Source organism: Zophobas morio, unplaced genomic scaffold (genome assembly GCF_036711695.1).
Source record: "Zophobas morio isolate AGI-343-1 ecotype UQ-CSIRO unplaced genomic scaffold, CSIRO_AGI_Zmor_V1 ptg000021l, whole genome shotgun sequence".
Lineage (NCBI taxonomy): Eukaryota > Metazoa > Arthropoda > Insecta > Coleoptera > Tenebrionidae > Zophobas > Zophobas morio.
In genome coordinates, this window is record NW_026972126.1 from 28,101,962 (window position 1) to 28,126,135 (window position 24,174).

A 24,174-nucleotide genomic window follows, 5' to 3' on the forward strand; every position below is an offset into this window, starting at 1 on the left:
GAAGTCCTTTTAGCTGCCACCAAAAATAAAATCTATTGACATAATAACAATACTAATTGTGCCTAGTTCTACATTTACTTTTTTAATAAAACTGCACCTCTTTGTTCCAACAGGTTTGTAAAAAAACGTAAAGAAGGTACGTGATAGTTCCAGTAAGAAGAACTCTAACAGCGACGTAAACATCCAACATTTTAAGATATTACTTGTAGGATTAACTGTTGTTATCTTTTATATTAAAATAATAATAATAATAATTACGTAATATAGAAAACGGTACCATGTCCAAGAAACCAGTTAGTTAATTTCAGAATATATTAATATAGATCAGTGTACTCTTTGAGCTTTGACGCACTTTATAGTTAGTCAAACCTGATTTATGAGTTCGTACCTTCCACTTATGCTCTTTATAATTAAAAAAATTATTTCCAACGGTTTCATTACATAACCAAAACGTACCCAAAAACAATTTTCGTCATCCATTTTTTCTACGTGATTGTCACGTCTTCTAACACTGGCTCTAACAGTAAATAGAAATGTGATTGCCTCATCAAGTTTTCCTTTAGTAACAACTTAATGGTTTGAACATAGCAGAATCTTTCAGTAATTCTTCTAATTCAATTAGCTTCACCTCAAAAGCTGCTAAATCTCAATTTCGAGATTTCAAAAAATGGCAAGTGATGGTAGAAACAAAGAATGTATTGGGCAAAAACTGTATTAACCATATGTTACAGTTCAACAAATCTTTTTTCTAATTTAACATTTTGGCCTTTAACACACCTACCAGAAACATCAAGTTTCATTTCTATTTCAGAAATTTCACCAAATCCAGTTTCCACAACTTTATAGTGTCTCAGGATTGTCGCCAAAACTGTTGTAATAGCCATCATGGCGTACCTAGGACCCAGACATTTTCTAGGACCTCCGCTGAACGGAAAATAGGAAAAAGGGTGCCTTTTGGCCACTTCGCTTGGCAGAAATCTATCAGGGTCGAATTTGAGAGGCTCCGGCCACAAATTTCCGTCTCGATGGACACAGATAATGGGGATATAAACAGTACTGCCTTCTGGAAGAACAACATTTTCTAAAATAGAACATCGATTAGTTCCTGCAGACGAAAAATTCTAGAACTTACCCAACACAATGTCTTTGGTTAAGTACCTTCCAACTAACGGAGCCACGGGGAAAATTCTCAAAGTTTTCTTGATGACACGCTCGAGAAGTTGTAGTTGGAGCAGATCTTCCAAAGTGACGTCTCTGTTACTGATACCAAAAACGAAATCTAGTTCTTGGTGTACTTGTGTCTGAAATTTGGATTTGAAGCTTTGGTTACATGATTGCAAAAAGAACCTGTATTTCTTGGTGCATCCCTAGCATCATGAGGACGTAACCTAAAGTCAGAGTTGTCGCGTCAGCACCTGCCACTAGAACTGCTTGAGTTTCTTCAAGTGACATTTGTTCGTCCCATATTTTTTCAGTGTCTTCTAATTCTAGCATGCGATTCAACAAAATGGGTTTTTGAGACACACAAGCGACATTTTGTGCTTTTTCAAGCCTCTTAGTTTCGACGATCTAAACAAATTGCGTGGTGTAAAATTTGTACCACTGCGGTGGCATTGACCTACTTTTTTAATGAATTGTTGAACCTCTTCCAGTATTGTACGTGTTTCTTTAGACATAGAAGTTCGGTTCCACAAAATGTCTGGATGAAGCAAGGGATTGACCGTACGCAAAGAACCTAGCTCTCCTAGTCTGGAAAACCATTATCGTTGAACACAATTGTTCGGAACCACAATAGAAAAAAACTACCTGGCTGTTTGTAATATTAAATTGTACCCATTTTCCTTCATTGTGTTAACTTGAACACCCATCATTGTATCTATAATGCAAGGATTAATCACATTTCGATTTCCGTTTTTATTTTTACCGCAAAGAATATCCGTCATACACAGAGAAAAAAGCGGGAACACATCGATTAAACCTTTACCAAGAGTCTCTTCAAGTTTTTCCACCATAATGTTAGAATAAACCACGTAAGTCTTCACAAACGAATTCAAAACTTCGTGACTGAAAGTCCCTCGTAATAATTTTCGGTGTATTTTCCACTCTGGGGCTAACCACAAATAATAAAACGAAACGTGACCGAGTAAATTTCTCACTAACCTGGTAATGTGAGGAGACCTTTCCCAAAAACTGGATTCAAGTATTTTATGTCCTGGTATTTTTCCGAACAACTCGTGAGAATGATTTGCACTTCTTCGGGTTTCGAAGCGAAAAAGCTCAGATCACTGCCCGCCCAAAATTTGAAAAGGGTACCGTACTTGTTGCTTAGACGAATTAAAGTTTCCAATATCTCTGAGATACTTTCAGAATCAAAAAAAAAAAAAAATTGTACGACCATACTTACCTTGAGTGTGACCCAATAAGACATAAGCACTTCCAATTAATGGAAGTGCAAGAGGTCCTTTAATTTTAGCTGCACAGTAGTAAATATGTCTTCTTTTCCAAGTTCTTAGTAGAAGAAAAACCACAAGACATATGGCGGTTGCAAGGTAAAATCTTTGAACATGTTCGTTTACCATCGTGACCACTAATGGTTTTAATTTCTTACTTTCTTGCTGTGGTTATCGAAATGATAAAGTTGAAGAGTAATTGCATGTAAATCAAATAAAAACTTTAAAATTTGTGTCAACCTTTTGTAAAAAATAAAAATACTACCTACATAGATAAAATACATTTATTCGAAGGTCTACATTTGTCACTTTTAATAAAACCGTACCTCCTTTGCACGCATTATAAAGTCAGTAATAAAAGCAAGAATTTATTGTTGTAATATTTTCTGTAATTTAACATTTTGGCCGTTGACACACTTTGTTGCAACATCCATCTTTAGTGGTATCTCAGAAATTGAACTGTATTCAGTTTCCACAACTTTGTAGTGTCTCAAAACCGTTGTAAGAACGGTTTTTATAGCCATCGTTGCAAATCTAAAGCCGATACAATTTCTAGGTCCACTACTAAACGATAAAAAAGAACATGGATGCCGTTTGGATATCTCACTCGGGAGGAATCTGTCAGGGTTAAATTTTAACGGTTCAGGCCACACTTTCTCATCTCTATGGATAGCTATTATAGGAATCAAAATGGAACTGCCTTTCGGACAAATATAGTCTCCTAGTAAAAAAATAAATTAGCAGCGGCAAATTTGAGAAACATCATAGCACCTAAAACAAGATTGCTGGTTAAATGTCTCCCCAATACGGGACCTATAGGGAAAAGTCTCAAAGTTTCTTTAATAACACGTTCAAGATACGTCAACTGGTGTAAATCTTCCAGAGAGACTTCTCGTTGACTGTCGCCAAATACACAAAGCAATTCTTCGTAAGTTTTGTTCTAAAAATTGAACTGTACTTTAAATAATCATTGTACAAGATAAACCTGTATGTCTTGATGCATTCCTAACATCATAAGAACATAACCGGTCGTCAGAGATGTTGTGTCACCACCTGCTACTAAAACCGTTTGAGTTTCTGCAACAGACATTTCTTTGCTCCACATGTTTTCAACATCTTCCAGTTTAAATACATGTTCCAAAAAAGTATGCTTGTTTGGATTATTTTCAGAAGTTTTCAACTTCTCAGATCTTTTATTTTCGACAGTCTAGAACATGCATCATGAAAACTATTCAAGAACATTATTAAAGCTAAAGCTATGCAAGAACAATTATTTAACAAAGACGTTGTAGGAATAATGGGTACCGCGAGGTCCATGCAATCAGATTGTGTCCTTTTTGGTTTATAGTGTTAAGTTTCACCCCCAGAATTGTATCTACAATTATTTATAAGTTAGTTGGAATAAAGTAGTTTACTTTTACCAGCAACAACATCCAAAGTATATCGACTTAGAATGGGGACCAAATCAAACAAATCGTTTCCTGCTTCTACTTCTAGTTTACCTATAAGTGTGTTTGAGTAGCTCGCAAAAGTCCCCATGAAGGAATTCAAGATTTGTTGATTAAATGCAACATTTAGAAATTTTCGATGCATTTTCCATTCATCACCTAATAAGCTAAATTGAGCACATTTAAAAATATGTGTCTCACTGACCTGGCAAGGTGATAAGTCCATTTCCGAAAACAGGAGTCATAAGTTTATAACTCGGTAACTTCTCTATGGCATTCTTTAAAACCACACGTACGTCTTCGTGCTTGCTGACGACAAAACATAACTCGTCACCCAACCAAAGCTTATACATGTGTTCGTATTTTCTGTTCAAACGGATAAAAGCTTCAAAAATGTCTGCAATGACGATATAGTTAAAAGAAAATATTTCTTGGAGGGAAATGTGAATACGCACTTTGAGTTCCTCCAAAAAAACATACGAGCTTCCAAGAAACAGAAGTGAAATGGGTCCTTTCACTTTAGACGCGTAGTAGTAAAGACGTCTTCTTCGCCACATTCTTGAAAGAAAAAAGTAAGAAAGGCAAAAACCGAGAATAATGTAGACATCTTGAATATATTCATCAATCATTATTTTAAGCAGGCTTTTATTTTATTTTTTATTGTTAGACACGTTTCCGAAAATTTACGACTGCACTTAACTATCAGGTACGTTTAAATAATTAATTAGCAACTGTTAATTCGGAATAAACATATATCGTCTTTGCCATTTCTATTGAAACACCACCTGTTGATTTTGCTTAAAATTTAGCAATTGGTGACAGCTTTCGGTTGATTGACAACGTCTTTTAGTTAGAAAATTGTCTGAATATGAATGTTGTCAAATTTACGATTAACAAGTGGTGTTTCAATAGAAATGGCAAAGACTATAAAAGCAAATTGTTTTGCAATAAACTTGAGTAGGCTTTAGTAGACACTATCAAGGTTACTATTCGGTAATTATAGTCCAGAATGTTGAACAAATTTATTCATTCAATACTTGTTATTACGCTGTTTTTATAAATTTTCCATTTGATTCTATCGTTTGAGTAGAAATCTATGCAACTAAAACGTTTCTTAAAACACCAAATTTTGCGAAAAATACCGAAGCGTCTCTAAAACAAAGCTGCTAATTTACACTATATCGAAGGCTGTACCTCACACTCTCCAGTACCTATACAATTTCTAGGTCCGCTACTAAATGATAAATAAAAACAGTTGTATAACACCATTATTTTACAATTTAACTTCGAAATTTCAGAGCCGAATGCTCTCAAATCTTGCAAACGTTGTAGGAAGCATAATAAATAAAAAATGATGTCGTAATCTTCCAATTTTTCCGATAATAAACGTTCTTAAAATTTTAGGAGTATAAAATCCGTGTTGAGTCCATGGCATCCAGAATTTTGGCTAAAAATAAAAATTGTATAATATATTTCAATTTTCTTTAGCTTTGTTGTTAATGAAGCGGCTCATAAAAAAATCGCAATAGGGTTATTTTTAAAGTCTGTCTTGCAATTTTTATCCAATGATAAATAAAGAAAAAGGAAATAAAGGGCAGATGAGCGGGGCTAGTACTTGCTAAGATCAGATTGATCTTACTAAATGCAAATTTTAAACTCCACAATTTTCAAATATCCATATTTCAGTTTTCTCAAATAAACACCCTGTGTTTTATCACTGTATTTTACTCTATTTTTCTGTTCTTATTCTTCTAATATGTCGATGTGTCATTTGCCAAAATCGGTCTTATTTTAACAGATATTAGCCCCGCCCACCCACCCTCTCGTTTCTTAGAGGGTATATCATCTGCCAAAATTAGTCTTATCTTAGCAGGTACTAGCCCCGCCCACCCACCCTCTCGTTTCTTAGAGGGTATGTCATTTGCCAAAATCTTATTATTTTTTAACAACTACACTTGGGAGGAATCTGTCAGGGTTCCATTTTAACGGTTCGGGTCAAACTTTCTCGTCTTTGTGTCTCTCTATTTATCCTCTCTATAATTAAAAAGGTTATTACCAAGAGTTTCATTACAAAAACGACATATCTGTCATTCATTTTTCAGGAGAATCTATCAATAATTCTGACAGCTGATAGACGTAAATACTTGGTGAAACATATTTGTTCGCAATATTAATTTTAGCTTCACCACAAAAGTTGTTTCATCTCGATTTCAAGATTTCAAAAAATGGCAGGTGATGGTAGAACGAAAGAAACAAAACACGAATGTATTGGGTAAAAACTCTATTAACCATATATTACATTTCAACAGACCTTTTTTCTAATTTAACATTTTGGCCTTTAACACACCTACCAGAAACATCAAGTTTCATTTCTATTTCAGAAATTTCACCAAATCCAGTTTCCGCAACTTTATAGTGTCTCAGGATTGTCGCCAAAACTGTTGTGATAGCCATCATGGCATACCTAGGACCCAGACATTTTCTAGGACCTCCGCTGAACGGAAAATAGGAAAAAGGGTGCCTTTTGGCCACTTCGCTTGGCAGAAATCTATCAGGGTCGAATTTGAGAGGCTCCGGCCACAAATTTCCGTCTCGATGGACACAGATAATGGGTACATAAACAGTACTGCCTTGTGGAAGAACAACATTTTCTAAAATAAAACATCGATTAGTTCCTGCAGACGAAAAATTCTAGAACTTACCCAACACAATGTCTTTGGTTAAGTACCTTCCAACTAACGGAGCCACGGGAAAAATTCTCAAAGTTTCCTTGATGACACGCTCGAGAAGTGGTAGTTGGAGCAGATCTTCCAAAGTGACATCTCTGTTACTGACACCAAAAACGAAATCTAGTTCTTGGTGTACTTGTGTCTGAAATTTGGATTTGAAGCTTTGGTTACATGATTGCTAAAAGAACCTGTATTTCTTGGTGCATCCCTAGCATCATGAGGACGTAACCTAAAGTCAGAGTTGTTGCGTCGGCACCTGCCACTAGAACTGCTTGAGTTTCTTCAAGTGACATTTGTTCGTCCCATATTTTTTCAGTGTCTTCTAATTCTAGCATTCGATTCAACAAAATGGGTTTTTGAGACGCACAAGCGACGTTTTTTGCTTTCTCCAGCCTCTTAGTATCAACGATCTAAACAAATTGCGTGGTGTAAAATTTGTACCAATGCGGTGGCATTGACCTACTTTTTTAATAAATTGTTGAACCTCTTCCAGTATTGTACGTGTTTCTTTGGACAGAGAAGTTCGATTCCACAAAATGTCTGGATGAAGCAAAGGATTGGCCGTACGCAAACAACCTAGCTCTCCTAGTCTGGAAAACCATTATCGTTGAACACAATTGTTCGGAACCACAATAAAAAAAGTACCTGGCTGTTTGTAATATTAAATTGTACCCATTTTCCTTCATTGTGTTAACTTGAACACCCATCATTGTATCTAAAATGCAACGATTAATCACATTTCGATTTCCGTTTTCGTTTTTACCGCAAAGAATATCCGTCATGCACAGCGAAAAAAGCGGGAACACATCAACCAAACCTTTACCAAGACTTTCTTCAAGTTTTCCCACCATAATGTTAGAATAAACCACGTAAGTCTTCACAAACGAATTCAAAATCTCTTGACTGAAAGTCCCCCGTAACAGCTTTCGGTGTATTTTCCACTCTGGGGCTAACCACAAATAACAAAACGAAACGTGATCGAACAAATGTCTCACTAACCTGGTAAAGTGAGGAGACCTTTCCCAAAAACTGGATTCAAGTATTTCATATCTTGATATTTCTCGGCGCAACTGTTGAGAACGATTTGCACTTCTTCGGGTTTAGAAGCGAAAAAGCACAACTCACTTCCCGTCCAAAATTTGTAAAGGGAACCATACTTTTTATTTAGACGAATTAAACCTTCCAAGAGGTCTGAGAGACTTTCATGATCAAGAGAAATTATATGACCGTACCTACCTTGAGTGTGGCCCCATAAAACATAAGTACTTCCAATTACCGGGAGTGGAAAAGGTCCCTTAACTTTAGCTGCGCGGTAGTAAATGTGTCTTCTTTTCCAAGTTCTTAGAAGAAGAAAAATCACAAGACATATAGTGGTTGCAAGGCAAACACTTTGAACATGTTCGTTTGCCATCATGACAACTAATGGTTTTATTTAATGTCTTTAAGTTTGTTGCGCTTACAAATCGAAATAGACGGAATATTGTTATCTAGATGATAAAAACTAGCTAAAAAACAAACAATTTGTGTCCTAGTAAAAACATAAATTGGTAGTAGTCTGTATTTTCTGTTCAAACGGATAAAAGATTCAAAAATATCTGTAATAACAATATACTTAGTTGAAACAAAATATTTCTTGGGGGAAAATTTGAATACGCACTTTGAGTTCCTCCATATTTAAGAGAGATTTACTTATTTTTATTATTATTTGAACACGCTTCTATAATTTTGCATACCTTTAAATACCTAAACAAAACTGTTTGTTTGAAAAAATGCATATAAATGCATAATTGCGCACTTATTTTACAATCCGTCTGACCCACCACGATTAAAGTAAACTACATATTCGGCAACAATTTAATAACTTACCAAAACGTTGAACTTGGATTCATAGTGGAAAATTTCATATTTGGAAAACGTCGTCTAAAAATTCTCAAAAAATTCGGTAATCATACTCTATCATGAACATAATAATTTACCACAAAAAGCAACGTGTTCAAAACGAGCTATTTATTTTGATTTACATTTAAAATTATAAAGCAAGATAAAAAATCATTCAACCATCCGATCGTCGAAACTTTGTGGTACTTAAGACCAAATCTTTGTTTAAAAGACTTCTCAATGCTGCCTTCATCGGTAAAATCTTCAAATTTTCTTTAATAACGCTCTTCGAGTAGACCAATTGTCCTGAATCTTCAGTTGTCAACGTTTAGTTTTCAAAAAGCCAAATTTTGACACGCATATTTTTTGTGTACTGCTAGTATAGAACAACATGTGCGTCCGTGGCATCATTTACACCAGTTGCGATAATTTCTGTTTTTTCTACCACTTCAAGCAAAATTTCTTCCAGGGCAAGTCTGTGTGAAGGTAGATGTTGAATAAACGTAGAATCTCTAACTCCGGGGGTCTGTAACTAATTGCTGTCGTCCCAGAAGTAATAAATTAGCAAAAAGATGCCAAACAAGACAAAGGCGAGGATAGAGTACGCGAATATATGTAAAGTAATTAGGGCAAAAATAAAATACAACACTGTCTTATAACCCATTGACGTTCAAATTCGAGACATTTGTCAAAATTTCATGCCATCTCAAAAAGTCGTATTTTTGTCGTATTACAACCAAAAATATCGACATGATGACTTCCTCCAAGACGTATTTTCGCTGAGGAGAAAGGAGAAGTCCAGGTGGGCGGTGTATTTTGGAAGCCCATTAAAATGGGAGTTTCCTCCCCCACAACCACAGATCTAAAGAATATAGCATTTATCTTAAACTTTTTCATGTTTCAATAAAAAACAACAACCTCCAGCTAGATGTAAATTGTTTATTCATGTATATTTTTGTTAAATAAACCGGTTGCAGTCACGGACTCATCCAATTTCGATAAAATTTTAATTTTAATTGTTGATTTTGTACCTTATCTTCGGACATCTACTTTTGTTATGTTAGTTGCAGTAGGGCGAATTGATTGATCGACAGTGTCGGCGTCGACAACATAACCAAATACCGCTCAAAAAAATTCAAAGAACGTCGTAAAAATGTCACTTTCGGGCTAAAATAACCGCGATTGTTGGCTTTTAATCAACGATTGTGCCACCCTTTCAATAATAACCACAATGTAACCCCCAATCTCGACACCCGAATTTGCTCATCCAACCCTAGTCGCTCAACCCAAGCCAAATCCAAAAATTATTGTGATACCGTTTAGTTTTACATTCCCTTAGTGCTGTGATGTGCCAAAATTGAAAATCCTGAAAAATACAAAATGCATCTGTGTCCGTTCTGCTGCTTTGAGTCGAAATGCGAAACCATCCTCAACAACCACATGAACATCCACGGCGGAAACTTATTTCTTTTAGATGAACTCGAGGAAAACCTGCCACCGGCAAACTGCTCCTGCGACAGCTGCAGATCCGAGCAGTTCCAACTTGACGAATTTCCAGATTTACCCAACAGCATCCGGGTGGAGTCTGAAGAAGAGCTGTTGCTCTTGCCGGATGAGATAAACGAGAACACGATTCTGGTCGACCCCGTCAGGTTCGAACCCAACTTTCAGAAAAGATGGTTCAAATGTGACCAGTGCAAGTACAAGTCGAGACATGGAGATAATTTGCGAAGACACCTTATTATTAAGCACGGGGACGGAACCGTGATTCCGTGGTACTACTGCGACTATTGCCCCCACAAGTGCAAGCAGAAGAGCGCCATGACTGTGCACATAAAACATAGACACTTGGCGGATGATGAGATCGACTGGTTTTATTGCGACGTATGTTCGTACAGATCAAAGACAAAGAGTAGCATGGGGAACCACAAGACGGGGCATGTCCAACCGGAGCATGTAAAGTGGCACCAGTGCAGCCACTGCGAATACAAAGCAAGAAACCGCAGCAGATTGAATAAGCACAAGTCGGAGCTGCATAGCAAACCGGGGGAAATTAACTGGCTGAAATGTCAGTACTGTCTCATGTACGTCACGCGGAGAAATTCGTCGCTCAAGTTGCACATTCGGCGAAAACACTCAGCATTTCTCAAATAAAGTATTTATTAATTGTGTGTTAGTAGAGTAGATTTTCCAAATATTTAATGGTTAGCGTTGGATTTTTTCATGGTGGTCACCCCAAAAGGGCAAAGGGTGTTATTCAAGCAAGCAGCACATTGAGGTTTGACAGGTTGGCAAATCTGCTGGCCGAAACCCACCAACAAATGGTTAACCTCACTCCAGTGCTCCTTTGGCAGCCAATCTTCTAGTTCTTTTCTTGTGTCCTCAGGAGATTTGGATTTCACCCAGCCGAGGCGGTTCGCGATGCGGTGGACGTGGGTGTCGACACCGATCCCAGTGACTACGCCCCACGCCGTCTTCATACAAAGATGAGCCATTTTGGGGCCCACACCAGGAAGTTTACATAAATCTTCAACCGTGTTTGGAATGTCTCCACTCCACTCGTTCTTCAACATTTCTGTAGTTTTCTTAATGAATTTGACTTTGTTCTGTGAATGGTTTCATTTAAATGTGCACAAAATGAATAAATTATATACCCTCCAGAAGCTAACAGGATAGATTAATTCCCCGAGTTGTTGATCCGAAGTTTCCAAAATATTATCAACTGTACAACCGTGTTGTTGCAATTTTAGCATAGCGGCATGCGTCACTTGATCTTTAGTCTGGCTACTCAACATCAAAGACAACAGAGCTTGGTATCTAATAACCTACAAAATACCAATTATTTTGAATTAAATCCGACTTAAGTTAATACTTCTGGACTGGCTGTTTCATCCTGACACTTATCGCACCCCATGGAGTCCACAGGGGCGTCCGAATCTTTTCGCATTTCTCTCAAATTAGCCAAAACTTGTTCCCAGTCCTTCGGCGGATTTTTCTTTTTCACACTTTTAACAACCGGAGTTTCGGGCTCACTTTCAACAGTAACATGTTCCCGCTTTGCGTTTCTGCCTTTTCGTGTGACTTTCGATGTGTTTGATGGGGCTCCCGGAGCACCCCCTGAATCTTCAACATTGCTGACTTCAGACTGGTCGACAACTCGTTTACTTCGCGTAGTGCGGTCCGTTGGGGGCGGTTTTTCTTTATTTGTGCGCTTCATCGCTCTTTTTTAACGAATAGTCGATTTTAAGCGGTTTGTGTACAAGTTAGGTTAAGAATTTAAAAATGGGTTGGTACGACTGTAAAATGAAAAAATATATATTTGAACGTATTTATTCATGCTTTGTTGCTTTAGTACAACGAAACTCAATAACAACCCCAATAGAACTACAATTTGCTTTACTTTAATCAGACTTTAATATTTTATAACAGAAATTTGAGAGTAAGTTGGTACCCATGTAACGCTGAGCGTTTAAAAACCTAACCTAACTTTGTGTCATCTCTTTTAGATGCGATTTTATCTAGTTCAAAGAATTTTAGCCGCCGTTCGGACCGTAAATAAGGAGAAACTCGATTTGAAGAAGTCGTTTAGTCGGTCCACAACAACTGTCAAACTCATGGAACCTGACACTAAGCCGGACCTGTCCAGGTTTAAATTGGCCCCAAAACGGAAGCTGTTGAGCAAAAACAAAGAAGAAACCCATTCAGAGCCTTCCACGAGCTCCGATCATAAGCACATTAAGCGCGAACACGTCAAAATCGAAGCCGATGAGAAACCAAAGAAAAATTGGGCACCCAGCGATTGGGAGCAAATTCTGGCGAACGTTAGAGAGATGCGTAAGAACTTCGACGCTCCTGTGGATTCGATGGGGTGCAATAAATGTCAAGAAGAGAGTGCCAGCCCTGAAGTGTTTCGGTATCAAGCTCTCTTGTCGCTTATGTTAAGCAGCCAAACTAAAGATCAAGTGACCTACAACGCTATGTTAAAACTACAGAAACACGGATGCACCATTGACAATATTTTAGCCACGTCTGATGAAAAATTGGGGGAGCTTATCTACCCAGTGGGTTTCTGGAAGGTACCTTTTGACTACTTGTTGATAAGTTATAATGGGACAAATTGTACTGTATTGTAGACAAAAGTGAAGTACATTAAGAAAACTACTCAGATCCTGAAGAACAATTTCAGTGGTGACATTCCCAAAACAGTTGAAGATTTGTGTAAGCTTCCAGGGGTGGGCCCCAAAATGGCGCATTTGTGTATGAAGACGGCCTGGAACGAGACTACTGGAATTGGTGTAGATACTCATGTGCACCGTATTTGTAACAGATTAGGATGGGTAAATTCAAAAACTCCAGACGAAACGAGGAAAAGCCTGCAAGAGTGGTTACCCAAGGAGCTGTGGGACGAAATTGGGCTGTTATTGGTGGGATTCGGGCAGCAGATTTGTCAACCGGTGAAGCCCCAGTGTGCCACTTGTTTAAACCATGAGCTGTGCCCCTATGGAGTTGATTTTATCAATAAGGACTTGAAAATCAAAAAGTAATCGTTACTATTAAGGAAACACTGTTTATATTTACTTATATCTTTATTGTTTGTTTATATTATCTATTATTGTGTCAAAAAAACTAATCTGTCATTGTCGAAAATGACAGTTGAGGTTATGTTACAAATAAATCTCTCGTTTTAGATTCTTTTTACACATAAATAAACCCTTTTATTGGAGTAGGTGTTAGAACAAACCCGTTAAACCACCCAGAATGAATCTTAACGAAATATTAAAAACTGAAATTTGCAGGTTATGTTTAGCTCGCACTAAGACCTCTTTCAGTTTAATTAGAAACGACGGAGCGTCAAGCATGCTGGAAACTCTAACTTCCATGAAAGTAAAGCTGCGTCCTAACTCTAGTCTTGTATAACAACAATCATTGCAGATTCAGTCCTCTGATGAAATCTCGACTGTCATGTGTCTCAAGTGTCGTTTGAACCTGACCCTCGCTTACAACATTCAACAAAACATGTTAAAAGCGGAACACCGTTTTCGTGAACGTTTAGTAAAAAAGGAATTGTCTCCTGTACCGGTTGAAGAGGACTTAGTTGTGTTTAATGAAACTATCTCAAATGAAGTTCTCATAAAACAAGAACCGACAAAACGAACCCCAAAGAAAGAAAAAAACTTGGAAACGATAGATTTTGGGTGTGAGATTTGTGCAAGGACTTTTCCCACGCGGACTCTGTTAAGTAGACACAAATACAACCACGTTAAACGCAAGTGTCCGATCTGCGGCAAAGAACTCACAGCCCCCAATCTACGCAACCACGTTAAATCGCACACCGAAGGACCCCAAATTTGCGAATTGTGTGGCGTCACTCTAAAAACGAAAGGGAACTTGAGACAACACATGTTTTATTCGCATAACGCCTCAAGGCACAAGTGTGACTACTGTGATAAAGTTTTTAAAAAACGGAGCAACAGAGATGCGCATCAACGAAAAGAACATTTAGGTGCTGATTTTCGTTTATTTTACTCTAAAATAATTGTTTTTTGTAGGTGAGGCCAACTATGTTTGTGACACTTGTGGTAAAAAATTCTACTCTAATCGACATCTGAACACCCACGTGAAAATGACCCACTTGAAACTGAGGCCTTATGTTTGCGAGTTTTGTAACAGTGCTTTCTCGAGTCTGTTCGCTATGAAGACACACAAGAGGCAGCACACCAACGAGACTCCGTATCGGTGCGAGGTCTGCGGTGAAGGGTACCGACAGAAAGTGTCTCTGAAGTCGCACTTAAAGTCAAAACACAATATCGTGGAGGAAGAGACTTGCAAGTGTTCGGTTTGTGGGAAAGGGTTTGCGTCCAAAGTGGCTTTGTATTCGCATCAGAGGATACATTGAAGTGATTTTACATTATTTAAGATTAGTTTAAAGGATAGACGTATTCAGGTTGTTTATATTTATTTATAAAAAAAACTACAAAGGAATCGTAATTTGTTTAAATTCGAATGATGCACTAAACGCAGTACGCATGCCTAAAAACTGATTGGCATAAGTGACATTAGTGACACATAACCTTCAAAAATGTTATAAAGTTTTCCAAATTTTCATGCAGTTGCTTATTTATTTGTGCGTTGTTGCGCTCCTCTGCACTTTATTTATTCATTTCAGGCGTACAAAATCGCGCAACAATTAAAATCGCGACGGTTGAAACTTTGTGTCTAAATTCCAGTCCGAACGGTATTAAAACGTTGGCTTAAAGTCCCGGTTACAACAAAATGTGATTTTCGCATTATTGGATCGAAAACATGATCATACATAATAATTCCCGCTGTAATTATTAAAACAATTAAAAAAAATCAATTTTGTGTGTGTAACCTAAAAATGTGGCGCGAAATTTAAAAATTTATATAGTGTGTTGTGACAAAATGGATCAAATCAAACCTACTTGTGATTTAAACATCAACGACACTTTTTCGTCGTACCAAGAGCTCCAAGAAGCTGTCACCAGTTACGGGAACGCCCGTCGTGTCCTCTATTGGAGACGCGACACAAAACGGCTGCACAGAGCCCCCCCGAAAATTTTCGAAGTTGTTAAAAATTACCCCCAGTTGGAGTATTGCAGTATAAGATTTTCGTGTGTGCATGGGGGTCAGACTTTTCGTCCAAAGAACGTATTCGCAGCTCGACGGAGGAAAAGTAGAGGGTATAGAATTTTCTTTTGTTGTTGATTGTACTCTAGTGTGTTGTCTCTAGGACGTGGAAGCAAGACTGTAAAGCCGAAATCTTGGTAGGTTTGAACGAAGACAAGAATCGCTTAATTGTGAAGAAAATCGTCGATGAGCACAATCATGAAATCCCTTCAGAGTGAGTCAATTTTTGGTTTAGTAGGTTGAATGTGACCCGTGATTGTAGGGAGGTTTTTCGCCAGAAAACGCGACGGAAGATGGAAAAGCTGAAAACCGCAGAGCCGAAAATTTACGAGAAGATAATGAAGCTTGAAGACAAACAAAACATTTTGAATAATCTTGTTAAAGTTAATTCTTTGGCGAGGTCTAATAATCTGAGAAAAGTGTCAAATGTTTTGAGGGAAAAGTATAGGTGTAGTGTGACGCTCCAGGACGACGGGAGCGGCAAAGTGATTGGTTTCTTCTTCCAGGACTACCACATGAGGAAATGTTTTGACATGTTTCCAGAAATACTTTTCATAGATGGGACTTATCTTTTGCAGAATATCGCTTGTTGTGTGTACATTCTGTGCGTGGAAAACTCACTAGGTGGTAGCGACATTGTCGCTGTCGGTGTTTTAACGACAAAAGAAAAAGAATCGGTTGAATGGGTCGTGCAAAAGTTCAAAGACAACAACCCCAAGTGTGACAAAACCGTCATCGTAGTCACTGATAAACCCACCAGTGAGTATGACATAGTCCCTCGGTACTTCCCCACCGCTACGAAACTAATCTGCCCTTATCACGCCCTCGAAACATTCAAAAAAGACACCCAACCGTCAAAAGTCTTGAACGTAATACCATCAGAATCCGAAAGTGCGCTACATTTCTTCAGTCAGTTAATAGAATCAAAATCGGAGGAAGAATACCACACGATTTTAGAAGACATGGAAGACAACGTACCATATTCCCTAATGGACTATTTCATTAATAACTGGCACGACTTGCGAAACGAGTGGGTTAAAGGTTTTAATCCCTCCCTTCGCACCTGCATCAACACCAAACTCGACAGTTCCAACCTAAAATTAAAATCCCCAGTCGCCAATTGCAAGACTTTCAGTCGCTTCATCAATAACTTTTTCCTCGTGGTGTACTTCCGACGGAACGAACTCCAATCCGAACTTAACCGAATGGTCACGAAGAAGCACCCCGAAGATGTAACTGAATACTCGAAACACCTCACACCGTACGCCGTCCAAAAAATCAAACAATTTTTATCGGAAATGGACGAAGTAAGTTTCGACAGTCCGAACGACGGTTCGGACGTGATTTGCGAAAGCGACGGTAACACGTTCGTGGTGTCTGAGATCAGTTGCAATTGTGACTTTTTTACGATAATGAAACTACCGTGTGTTCATTTACTGGCGTACAGAAAATCACAAGGGGTGGATTTGTTTGATGAGTATTTATTTTCGGAACGGTGGACCAAAAATTACGCTAGGGATTTGTTCGAGGAGGTTGGTAGACGTGGAGATGCGGAAGGGGTACCAACTGAAGGCAAGTTCGCCAAGGCGCACTATGCGTGTTTGTCGTTGGCAGGCCTGTGCAGCGAAGTCGGTGAAGATGTGTGTAGTAAGAGAGTGGAGGTGTTGGAGAAGCTGCGGGAGTTGTGGGAGAGTGGCTACGAGGTCAAGGTGCAAAAATTGAAGAAAGGGGAGAAGGAGGCGCTTTTTGACCACGATTACGTCAGGTTAGAAAGTATGGAAAGTGAGTCTTTTTAGTTTTATTACGTTGACAGATCAGTAAAATTCACTTTATTTAGAAAAATATACTTGCATTTATTTGTGAACCCTGCTATGTATGAGTAGGGCGGTTTCTGACGCAAACTTTTTCCCACACACTGTACATTCACACTTAAGTTCTTCAGTGATGTTGTGTTGCGACTTCAAGTGCGACCGCAGCGACACTTTTTGCTTGAATCCCTCATCACAGAACTCACAATTGTACGGTCTCTCATTTGTGTGGGTCCTCCGGTGGGTTTTCAGCGCATGGCTGCTTGAAAAACCGACGTTACAGAAGTCGCAGATATAAGGTCTGAGTTTATTATGCGTACTTTCGACGTGTTTTTTCAAATAAAACGCTTGATAGAATTTTTTTCCACAAACGTCGCAGACGAAATCTGCCTCACCTATAAAGTACAACTTGATTTTATGACTTAGTAACTTCAATAGTGTTAGGTTTGTGCAACTGTACCTGAATGTTTTTTCTCGTGTAAGAACTTATTGTACTTAGTTTTGAAAACTTTGTCGCATAAATCGCACTTGTGACTCCGGCGGTCTCTGTGGTTGTTGGCCATGTGTTTGCGTAAATCTTGCTGTTTGAAAGAGACCCCACACAGTTCACACACAACGTGGGGGTCAGTGTGACGTTCGACGTGACGTTTGTAGTTAGTTTGGGTCACTTTTATCCGACAAATTGGGCATTCCAGTTCCACGTGGACGTTATATTTGTGCTGACGTAAATTTCCTTTGGAAAATTTATTTTTTCCGCAGATATCACAAACGTATTCGGTGTGTTCGCCCTCTTTGGAGGTGTCGTGGCGACCCATGTGACACTTTAAACCAGATTTCTTGACTTTTTTGTTACAAATGGGGCATTCCACGACCTGGTGGGCCCGATTTCTGTGGTCAGTGAGCAAAGCTTTGGATGGCTTCACTTTTCCACACATGTCACAAGTGAATTCTGTGTCTTGTACTGGTTTTTTGACAGTGTGGAGTTTGACGTGACGCTTGAAAGATTGCCGGCACACTTTTTTCGTACATATGGGGCATTCCCGTTTCAAATGTACGTTGTATTTGTGGCTTCTTAAACTACTACTTGAGTGTTTCTTTATACCGCAGATGCCGCAAGTGTAGTCACCACCTGAAGCCGGTTTATGCTTTAATTCTACCTCTGGAGTTTGTAGAATATGTTCTTTTACATCTATTTCAAGTTCTCTCTCATTTTCTTCAGTTTCACAGTAATCATAATTTTCTTTTTCTTCTAGTTCTATCCCCAAATTTGAACTTTGATGATGTTTTATGTGCTTGTTTAAATTAGCCTTTGAGTTTTTCCGTTTGCCACAAATGTCACAAGTGTAACTACTTTCAACATTTTCTTCCTTTATTAATTCATTGTCAGCGCATTCTTCTTTCACCGGAATTGAACACTTGTGTTCACGAAAGCGTTCCTCCGCCTTGAGCATTTTTTGCCGGATTGTGAAGGCGAGTTTGAGGTTTAAGTGACACTTTAGACACATCACAGTCGAAATGTCATCATTTGGTAAAATCTACAAATGATTGGCGTGTTTTTCTGCAAACATGATAAACTCTTACTACCTTTAAAGAAGTTACAGCTTCCAACATCGTTGCTTCGTTATATTGAACTAGAGAGAAAGTGGTTCTTGTGAATGCTAAACATAACCTACAAATTTGGGGGGCGCTGGTTTCTGCCATGTCGTACAGGAGGCGGCGTGTGTGGAAAGTCGGAAATTGTAAAAATCGTGTGTCCAAACGAAGGAAATGTTTAAAATGAGGGTTGAAAAAACTTGATCGGGGGTGTGTTTCTTGTCGTTATGTTGGCAATCCCGACCGATTTAGCGAACACCACAACAAGAAACCAAAAGTCACTATTGTCGTTCGTAGTGGGTCGGCGCACTTTATAAAACCCGTGATAACGTAGATAAATAGGTGTGTAAGTGTAAACCGAACCAGTATTATTGAAACGTAAACAAAATGGTTAACCTAGCAATAGATTTGGAATTCTGGATGACAAACCTTCCCGACAAGTTGAGAAAACTGCCTGTGATACATCTAGCAATACCAGGTTAATGTCTACCAGATTTACGAAAGTGTTGACGATTTTTTGTAGGTTCGCACGATAGTACGACATATGCTATAAACCACACGTCTAAGATATCTCCAGACGCTAGAAAACCCATCCAGTTGTTAAAATTCCTCGAACCTTTGTTACGCCCTCTCATAATCAAGTGGTCCAAAACCCAGTCCACAAACATCACACAACAATTAAACGCCGGGATCAGATATTTCGATTTGAGAATCGCTATGAAACCGCACTCGCAAAATTATTATTTCGTGCATAATTTGTACTCGGAGTGTGTGGATACGGTGCTGACACAAATCAATAGTTTTGTGGAGGAGCATTCCAGTGAAGTATGTTCACACTGAACTCTCTGTGCTCATTTTTTGGTAGATCGTGATTTTAGATTTCCAACACTTTTTTAATTTGTTGTTGAGTGACCATAAACGACTTGTCAATCAACTTAAGTCAATATTTGGCCACAAGTTGTTACCGTACTCGTATTCCATGAAGCACGTCACTCTAGACTACATGAAAGAACACTCGTACCAGGTTTTATTGGTGTATAGAGGTGATATTTCGAACGTTGAAGAGGTGCTGTGGCCGGCGATGTCCTTTCCAACTCCGTGGCCCGATACTTTCAAAATACCCGTTTTAATCGACTTTATAAATCAGGGTTTGAAAAACCGGAATTGTGCTTTAGGGTTTGTCTCCCAGTGTGTCTTAACTCCGACTGTGTGGTTCGCGTTCAGACACATTTTCAGTAAGTCGTTTTTTGTTTTGTTTAATTGACAATAACGTGATTATTTTTAAGGTTCTTTAAAAAATAAGTGCGTGTTGCCTTTGGAACCACAAAAATACGAGTGGCTGCGGCAGCAGAAACCTGGAGATAGCGGTCTGAACATCGTTATTTCCGATTTTGTCGAATACCAGGATTTTGCGTTTTCAAAAACGGTGATAAATTTGAACCAAAAGTTGCTCTGAACTATATAGGTGTTCAGATATTGCTACTAGTGTATCTTGCAATCCGGTGATATTTAGTGATAACAGTTAAAGCTTCCATTTTACCATATTTTTTATTAATAAAAATTAGCATTTTTGTGCAGAAATGTCATCTGGATGACAACCTAAACCTGGTGACTAATTCGTTCCACGTTTAGTTTTGGTTGGTGAAAAATTAAATTCGAATAGCGCGTGTATTACTGGTTGCCTAGCCGCAATCTAACTATGCACTCTACTATGCGTCAATAAAGCCCACTTTGAAGCAAATTTTTTCCCACAAGTGTCGCATTCGCAGGTGAGTTCTTCGTGGACGTCGTGCTGCGACCTCAAGTGCGACTTCAGCGACACCTTTTGTTTGAACCCTTCACCACAATAATCACACTTGTAGGGTCTTTCATCAGTGTGTTGCCTGCTGTGCGTTCTCAACGAATTTCTAGTTGAAAAACTCAAATCGCAGTTATTGCAAGCAAACGGTTTTAGTTTTAAGTGTATAGCTGAAATGTGTCGCTTTAAATACGGGGCTGAATAAAATCTCTTGCCGCAGGTCTCGCACACGAAATTCGCCTCACCTACAAAGATAAATAAAGCGTGGATTTGGGTAACACCGGTCGTACCTTTGTGTTCTCTCCTTTCGTGCAAAACTTTGTTATTTTTGCGTTTGAATTCTTTGTCACAGAAGTCGCACTTGTAGACGACTGATGAGTGACACATCATGTGGTATTTTATGTCTATGGTTTTCACAGTGAGTCCACAGACTTCACAAACTGTGGTGGCTCTAGCGTGACGACGGATGTGGTGATTCAAGTTCGACGACGACAGGTTTTTTTTGCAAATAGGACACTCGCTCCGGGAATGACTAGTATGCACGTGTCTCGTCAACGCAGGCTTGCTTAAGAGCTCTTTATCACAAAAGTTACATTTAAATTTCAAGTCAGAAGTCTCGTTCAAGTCTATTTTATGGCGTTCAATGTGAAGCGTTAAGTTGGCAGTCTTGATTTTCATTTTACATACGGGACACTCACTAGATCTGTGGGCGGTAAATGTGTGATTGTACAAACTCGTTTTAGACGCCTTTTTCCCACCACAGATATAACAAGTGTACTCTTTTTTTGTGGGTGGTTTGAGCGCCCTCTCTGGTTCAAGTCGCTCCACTTTGATCCCATGCACTTGAAACAAGTGGCGATTATAATTAGCAAGTTTGATTTTTTTCAAACAAACCGGGCAATCCCGTTCCACGTGACAGTAATTTTTGTGCTTGCGTAAAGCAGCCTCTGAGGATTTCCACGTGCCGCAAATATCGCACGCAAACTCTTGAAAAACGGGGATTTGTCCGTCTCCTTGCGTTTTTCGCTCGTGCATCTTGATGTGTTCACGAATGTACCCTTTTCGGATTTGTTTCTTACATAAGGAACATTCAACTTGTTCGTGGTTGCTGTACTTGTGCACTCTTAATTGCTTCTTTGAATGTTTCTGTTTACCACAGATATCACAAGTGAAGACTTTTTCAGTTTGTTTGATATTATTTTCATTAGTTTCTGTTTTTATGGATTGTAATACGCGTCGCTGAAATCGTTGCTCCGCGGTTACCATTTTCTGCCGAATGGCAAACGCGAGTTTGAGATTGAGGTGGCATTTTAGACACATCACAGTCGAGATTTCGTCTGACGGTAAAATCTGTAATTAATGGGTGAAATGGGTGACGAATCTGGTACCACATGGATTACTCGTAGGGACGTTAAAGCTTCCAGCATCCCCGAGATTTCGTTACTTTCAACTAAGGAAAAAGTTGTGGCTGTTGGGGCTAAACATAACCTGCAAACTCGGGGGGTATAACTCGAACCACTTTCCTCCATTTTATTAAGGTTCATTTGGGGCTTAGTCTAATAAAATGATTGCGTTATTTACACGATTAAATGCTTCTTCAAATGCAACAATGTTGTTGAGCGATACATAACCTCAAAAGCTCTAATACCAACTCAACGAAGTAACATTCACCTGTAGCGTTGATTGCATAATTTCCTCTTTAGAAACTAAACTTACACCTATACTCAGTACTTAAGTTTCTACATTGAATAAATATTTACGTATAAATCTCTTATCAAAACTGGTAACAGGCTGTAGACAATTTCAAATCTTAAAGACGCGTTTTTCTGGTTGCCTAACCTTGCTCAGTATACTAAACGTTGCGCGTATTGTTGGTTGCATAATACAAACATCAAGCCTTATTCAGAATAATTATATATACTTAATATACGTCGTAATTCGTTCTATTAATGGATTCTCTGATGCGTTTTCAGCGCTATCGTCGACGCAAAGCTCTTTCCGCAAACGTCGCACACGAAATTCAACTCTTCTTCCACGTCATGTTGCGACTTCAAGTGCGACTTTAGCGACACCTTCTGCCTGAACCCCTCCCCACAGAAATCACACTTATACGGTCTCTCATTCGTATGTTGCCTTTTATGCGTCTGCAGAGCGAACTTACTCGAGAAACCCACACTGCAAAACTCGCAGACGTGGGGCCTCAGCTTCAAATGTATACCTTCAATGTGTTTTCTCAAACGACGCGGATTATAAAACCTCTTCCCACACCTGTCACAAGTGTAGTTGCCTTCATCTGTAAAAAAACACACTAAATGATTGATTTTTTTCAACTATGGAATTTTACTTAAATGTTCCCGCCGTTCGTGCAAAGTTCTGCTATAATGTTTTCTGAAAATTTTATCACAGAAGGCGCACTTCAATTTCCGGACTGTGTGTACATTGAACATGTGTCTGCGCAAGTCCTGCTTAACCACAGAAACGCCACAGAGCTCACACACGGCGAAGAGTTTGCTGTGGCGCTCGATGTGGGGCTTCAGGTTCACTTGAGCCATTTTTTTCTTACAAATAGGGCATTCGCCCTCCACGTGGACACTAGATTTGTGTCTATTTAAAGCCTTAAGCGAGGTTTTAGTTTTGCCGCAGATTTCGCAACTGAATTCGTCTTCCGGATTCATGTTGAGAGCGTCGTCGCAGTCCACGTTTTCCACTTTGATTGTTTTAATTGGAAGAGTGTCGTGGGTTTTTAGGTGTTTTCGCAACGATTCCGACTTGACTACTTTCTCGCATATATTACACTTGCTTAGTTTGTGAACACTGTGTCTGTGTCTGGTTAGAGTGGCCTTTGTTGACTTTTCTACGCCACAAAGGTCGCAAATGTGGCGCTCTCTTTGAAGCGTGATCTCGGGGTCTTGCAACTCCACTTTCATTGGTGGCTCCCGCGGCGGGCTATGAGTCGCCAGGTGCTTTTTTAACAAAATTGAAGTAAATTCCTCGTTACAAATGTGACATTTTTTGAGTTTGTGCACCCAGTGTTTGTGTTTGTATAACGCGACTTTTGATGATTTTTCGATCCCGCAGATGTCGCAAGCGTGGATTTCTCCAGTCGTGGCATGCTTGTTATCCATGTGCGCCTTAATGTTTCCTTTTTTAATAGTTTTCGCACAAATGGGACAAGTCACTTGCATATGCACGTTCTTTTTGTGTCTGCTCAAATCGCTCCTCGAAGACCACTTTTTCCCGCAGAAATCACAAATGTACTCTTCCGGCGGGCTGTCTTGATCCACTTTCATCAAGTGGGTTACATCCATGTCAAACTTATGTTCTTCCGGTTCCACGTTTTCGAGATCGCGCTCTTGCTTAATCGGAACCGAGAAAAAGTGTTGCCGGAATCGCTGTTCCGCTTTAAGCATGTTTTGTTGGATGCTGAAGGCGAGTTTGAGGTTTAAGAGGCACTTGAGGCACGTCACTGTAGAAATGTCATCAGAAGGTAAAATCTACAATTGAGGGTTGTAGGTGAGTGAGTTGGGGTGAAATACGTACTCTTAGCGACGTGAGAGCTTCCAGCATTCCAGCCGTTCGGGTGTCTTCCACTAACGAAAAATATGTTGTTGTTAGGGCTAAACATAACCTACAAACTCTAGGTTGGTACCGGATTTTAGAATCGATGGTGTCAATGTCCATGGTTTGGTTCTTTAATATTGTCGCAATTTTATCGCTTAGATTTGTAATTAAAAGCAATTTCACTTCACTGTGCACTAAATGTGTCACTTGATTGAAGAGTGGCCAACCAGATCGCCCTTCCACAAAAACGCAGCTGTATTA

The 24,174-nt window shown here is 39.0% G+C and overlaps 9 protein-coding genes and 1 pseudogene across 12 annotated transcripts; 5 read left to right on the plus strand and 5 right to left on the minus strand.

Annotated features, from left to right (window-relative positions):
* Nucleotides 1–725: 725 nt before the first annotated feature.
* On the minus strand, nt 726–8,038 carry LOC135131851 (uncharacterized; annotated as a pseudogene).
* A 1,544-nt stretch (nt 8,039–9,582) lies between these two features.
* LOC135132440 (transcriptional repressor CTCF-like) lies at nt 9,583–11,173 on the plus strand. The gene is made up of 2 exons (XM_064060532.1): nt 9,583–10,829; nt 10,892–11,173. Exon 1 carries the CDS (start codon nt 9,886–9,888, stop codon nt 10,657–10,659), a length of 774 nt encoding a protein of 257 aa, XP_063916602.1. The 5' UTR covers nt 9,583–9,885; the 3' UTR covers nt 10,660–10,829; nt 10,892–11,173.
* On the minus strand, nt 10,648–11,766 carry LOC135132439 (endonuclease III-like protein 1). Its single transcript, XM_064060530.1, has 3 exons — nt 11,378–11,766; nt 11,160–11,330; nt 10,648–11,111 (listed from the first exon to the last, which is right to left on the minus strand). Exons 1-3 carry the CDS (start codon nt 11,720–11,722, stop codon nt 10,704–10,706), a joined length of 924 nt encoding a protein of 307 aa, XP_063916600.1. The 5' UTR covers nt 11,723–11,766; the 3' UTR covers nt 10,648–10,703.
* A 78-nt stretch (nt 11,767–11,844) lies between these two features.
* On the plus strand, nt 11,845–13,135 carry LOC135133146 (endonuclease III-like protein 1). Of its 2 annotated transcripts, XM_064061431.1 has the most exons (3): nt 11,845–11,944; nt 12,012–12,581; nt 12,639–13,135. In XM_064061431.1, exons 2-3 carry the CDS (start codon nt 12,012–12,014, stop codon nt 13,047–13,049), a joined length of 981 nt encoding a protein of 326 aa, XP_063917501.1. In that variant the 5' UTR covers nt 11,845–11,944; the 3' UTR covers nt 13,050–13,135. The 2 variants fall into 2 exon arrangements, with proteins under 2 accessions (XP_063917501.1, XP_063917500.1); XM_064061430.1 differs by lacking the exon at nt 11,845–11,944 and having other exon boundaries at nt 11,983–12,581.
* A 15-nt stretch (nt 13,136–13,150) lies between these two features.
* On the plus strand, nt 13,151–14,479 carry LOC135133143 (zinc finger protein 239-like). Its single transcript, XM_064061426.1, has 3 exons — nt 13,151–13,389; nt 13,438–14,008; nt 14,055–14,479. Exons 1-3 carry the CDS (start codon nt 13,264–13,266, stop codon nt 14,399–14,401), a joined length of 1,044 nt encoding a protein of 347 aa, XP_063917496.1. The 5' UTR covers nt 13,151–13,263; the 3' UTR covers nt 14,402–14,479.
* An 85-nt stretch (nt 14,480–14,564) lies between these two features.
* LOC135133135 (uncharacterized protein ZSWIM9-like) lies at nt 14,565–16,997 on the plus strand. Its single transcript, XM_064061416.1, has 3 exons — nt 14,565–15,206; nt 15,257–15,367; nt 15,416–16,997. Exons 1-3 carry the CDS (start codon nt 14,929–14,931, stop codon nt 16,947–16,949), a joined length of 1,923 nt encoding a protein of 640 aa, XP_063917486.1. The 5' UTR covers nt 14,565–14,928; the 3' UTR covers nt 16,950–16,997.
* Nucleotides 16,966–18,795, minus strand: LOC135133139 (zinc finger protein OZF-like). The gene is made up of 3 exons (XM_064061423.1): nt 18,546–18,795; nt 17,422–18,496; nt 16,966–17,356 (listed from the first exon to the last, which is right to left on the minus strand). The coding sequence occupies exons 1-3, from the start codon at nt 18,660–18,662 to the stop codon at nt 17,007–17,009; spliced, it is 1,542 nt and encodes a 513-aa protein (XP_063917493.1). The 5' UTR covers nt 18,663–18,795; the 3' UTR covers nt 16,966–17,006.
* A 146-nt stretch (nt 18,796–18,941) lies between these two features.
* On the plus strand, nt 18,942–20,135 carry LOC135133147 (PI-PLC X domain-containing protein 3-like). The gene is made up of 4 exons (XM_064061432.1): nt 18,942–19,032; nt 19,078–19,379; nt 19,420–19,789; nt 19,841–20,135. Exons 1-4 carry the CDS (start codon nt 18,942–18,944, stop codon nt 20,008–20,010), a joined length of 933 nt encoding a protein of 310 aa, XP_063917502.1. The 3' UTR covers nt 20,011–20,135.
* Nucleotides 20,136–20,191: 56 nt separating this feature from the next.
* LOC135133138 (zinc finger protein OZF-like) lies at nt 20,192–21,896 on the minus strand. 3 transcript variants are annotated; one of them, XM_064061422.1, is made up of 4 exons: nt 21,753–21,896; nt 20,643–21,702; nt 20,480–20,597; nt 20,192–20,271 (listed from the first exon to the last, which is right to left on the minus strand). In XM_064061422.1, exons 1-4 carry the CDS (start codon nt 21,894–21,896, stop codon nt 20,226–20,228), a joined length of 1,368 nt encoding a protein of 455 aa, XP_063917492.1. In that variant the 3' UTR covers nt 20,192–20,225. The 3 variants fall into 3 exon arrangements, with proteins under 3 accessions (XP_063917492.1, XP_063917491.1, XP_063917490.1); XM_064061421.1 differs by having other exon boundaries at nt 20,227–20,597; nt 20,643–20,927; nt 21,051–21,702; XM_064061420.1 differs by having other exon boundaries at nt 20,227–20,597.
* LOC135133137 (zinc finger protein 43-like) lies at nt 21,849–24,171 on the minus strand. The gene is made up of 3 exons (XM_064061419.1): nt 23,893–24,171; nt 22,697–23,846; nt 21,849–22,645 (listed from the first exon to the last, which is right to left on the minus strand). Exons 1-3 carry the CDS (start codon nt 24,031–24,033, stop codon nt 22,299–22,301), a joined length of 1,638 nt encoding a protein of 545 aa, XP_063917489.1. The 5' UTR covers nt 24,034–24,171; the 3' UTR covers nt 21,849–22,298.
* Between the last annotated feature and the right edge of the window lie 3 nt (nt 24,172–24,174).

Coding starts and splice junctions, on each gene's coding strand:
- LOC135132440 (XM_064060532.1), top strand. CDS start 9,886: ATGCATCTGTGTCCGTTCTGCTGCTTTGAGTCGAAATGCGAAACCATC.
- LOC135132439 (XM_064060530.1), bottom strand. CDS start 11,722: ATGAAGCGCACAAATAAAGAAAAACCGCCCCCAACGGACCGCACTACG. Junction 11,331..11,377: donor ATGAAACAGCCAGTCCAGAA/GTATTAACTTAA, acceptor GGTATTTTGTAG/GTTATTAGATACCAAGCTCT. Junction 11,112..11,159: donor ATCCTGTTAGCTTCTGGAGG/GTATATAATTTA, acceptor AACCATTCACAG/AACAAAGTCAAATTCATTAA.
- LOC135133146 (XM_064061431.1), top strand. CDS start 12,012: ATGCGATTTTATCTAGTTCAAAGAATTTTAGCCGCCGTTCGGACCGTA. Junction 12,582..12,638: donor ACCCAGTGGGTTTCTGGAAG/GTACCTTTTGAC, acceptor ACTGTATTGTAG/ACAAAAGTGAAGTACATTAA.
- LOC135133143 (XM_064061426.1), top strand. CDS start 13,264: ATGAATCTTAACGAAATATTAAAAACTGAAATTTGCAGGTTATGTTTA. Junction 13,390..13,437: donor AAACTCTAACTTCCATGAAA/GTAAAGCTGCGT, acceptor CAATCATTGCAG/ATTCAGTCCTCTGATGAAAT. Junction 14,009..14,054: donor TCAACGAAAAGAACATTTAG/GTGCTGATTTTC, acceptor TGTTTTTTGTAG/GTGAGGCCAACTATGTTTGT.
- LOC135133135 (XM_064061416.1), top strand. CDS start 14,929: ATGGATCAAATCAAACCTACTTGTGATTTAAACATCAACGACACTTTT. Junction 15,207..15,256: donor CGACGGAGGAAAAGTAGAGG/GTATAGAATTTT, acceptor TGTTGTCTCTAG/GACGTGGAAGCAAGACTGTA. Junction 15,368..15,415: donor AATCATGAAATCCCTTCAGA/GTGAGTCAATTT, acceptor CCGTGATTGTAG/GGAGGTTTTTCGCCAGAAAA.
- LOC135133139 (XM_064061423.1), bottom strand. CDS start 18,662: ATGGCAGAAACCAGCGCCCCCCAAATTTGTAGGTTATGTTTAGCATTC. Junction 18,497..18,545: donor AAGCTGTAACTTCTTTAAAG/GTAGTAAGAGTT, acceptor AATCATTTGTAG/ATTTTACCAAATGATGACAT. Junction 17,357..17,421: donor ACACGAGAAAAAACATTCAG/GTACAGTTGCAC, acceptor TGTACTTTATAG/GTGAGGCAGATTTCGTCTGC.
- LOC135133147 (XM_064061432.1), top strand. CDS start 18,942: ATGGTTAACCTAGCAATAGATTTGGAATTCTGGATGACAAACCTTCCC. Junction 19,033..19,077: donor GATACATCTAGCAATACCAG/GTTAATGTCTAC, acceptor GATTTTTTGTAG/GTTCGCACGATAGTACGACA. Junction 19,380..19,419: donor TGGAGGAGCATTCCAGTGAA/GTATGTTCACAC, acceptor ATTTTTTGGTAG/ATCGTGATTTTAGATTTCCA.
- LOC135133138 (XM_064061420.1), bottom strand. CDS start 21,896: ATGAACCTTAATAAAATGGAGGAAAGTGGTTCGAGTTATACCCCCCGA. Junction 21,703..21,752: donor AAGCTTTAACGTCCCTACGA/GTAATCCATGTG, acceptor CATTAATTACAG/ATTTTACCGTCAGACGAAAT. Junction 20,598..20,642: donor CGAAAGGAGAGAACACAAAG/GTACGACCGGTG, acceptor TTATCTTTGTAG/GTGAGGCGAATTTCGTGTGC.
- LOC135133137 (XM_064061419.1), bottom strand. CDS start 24,033: ATGGACATTGACACCATCGATTCTAAAATCCGGTACCAACCTAGAGTT. Junction 23,847..23,892: donor AAGCTCTCACGTCGCTAAGA/GTACGTATTTCA, acceptor CCTCAATTGTAG/ATTTTACCTTCTGATGACAT. Junction 22,646..22,696: donor CGAACGGCGGGAACATTTAA/GTAAAATTCCAT, acceptor GTTTTTTTACAG/ATGAAGGCAACTACACTTGT.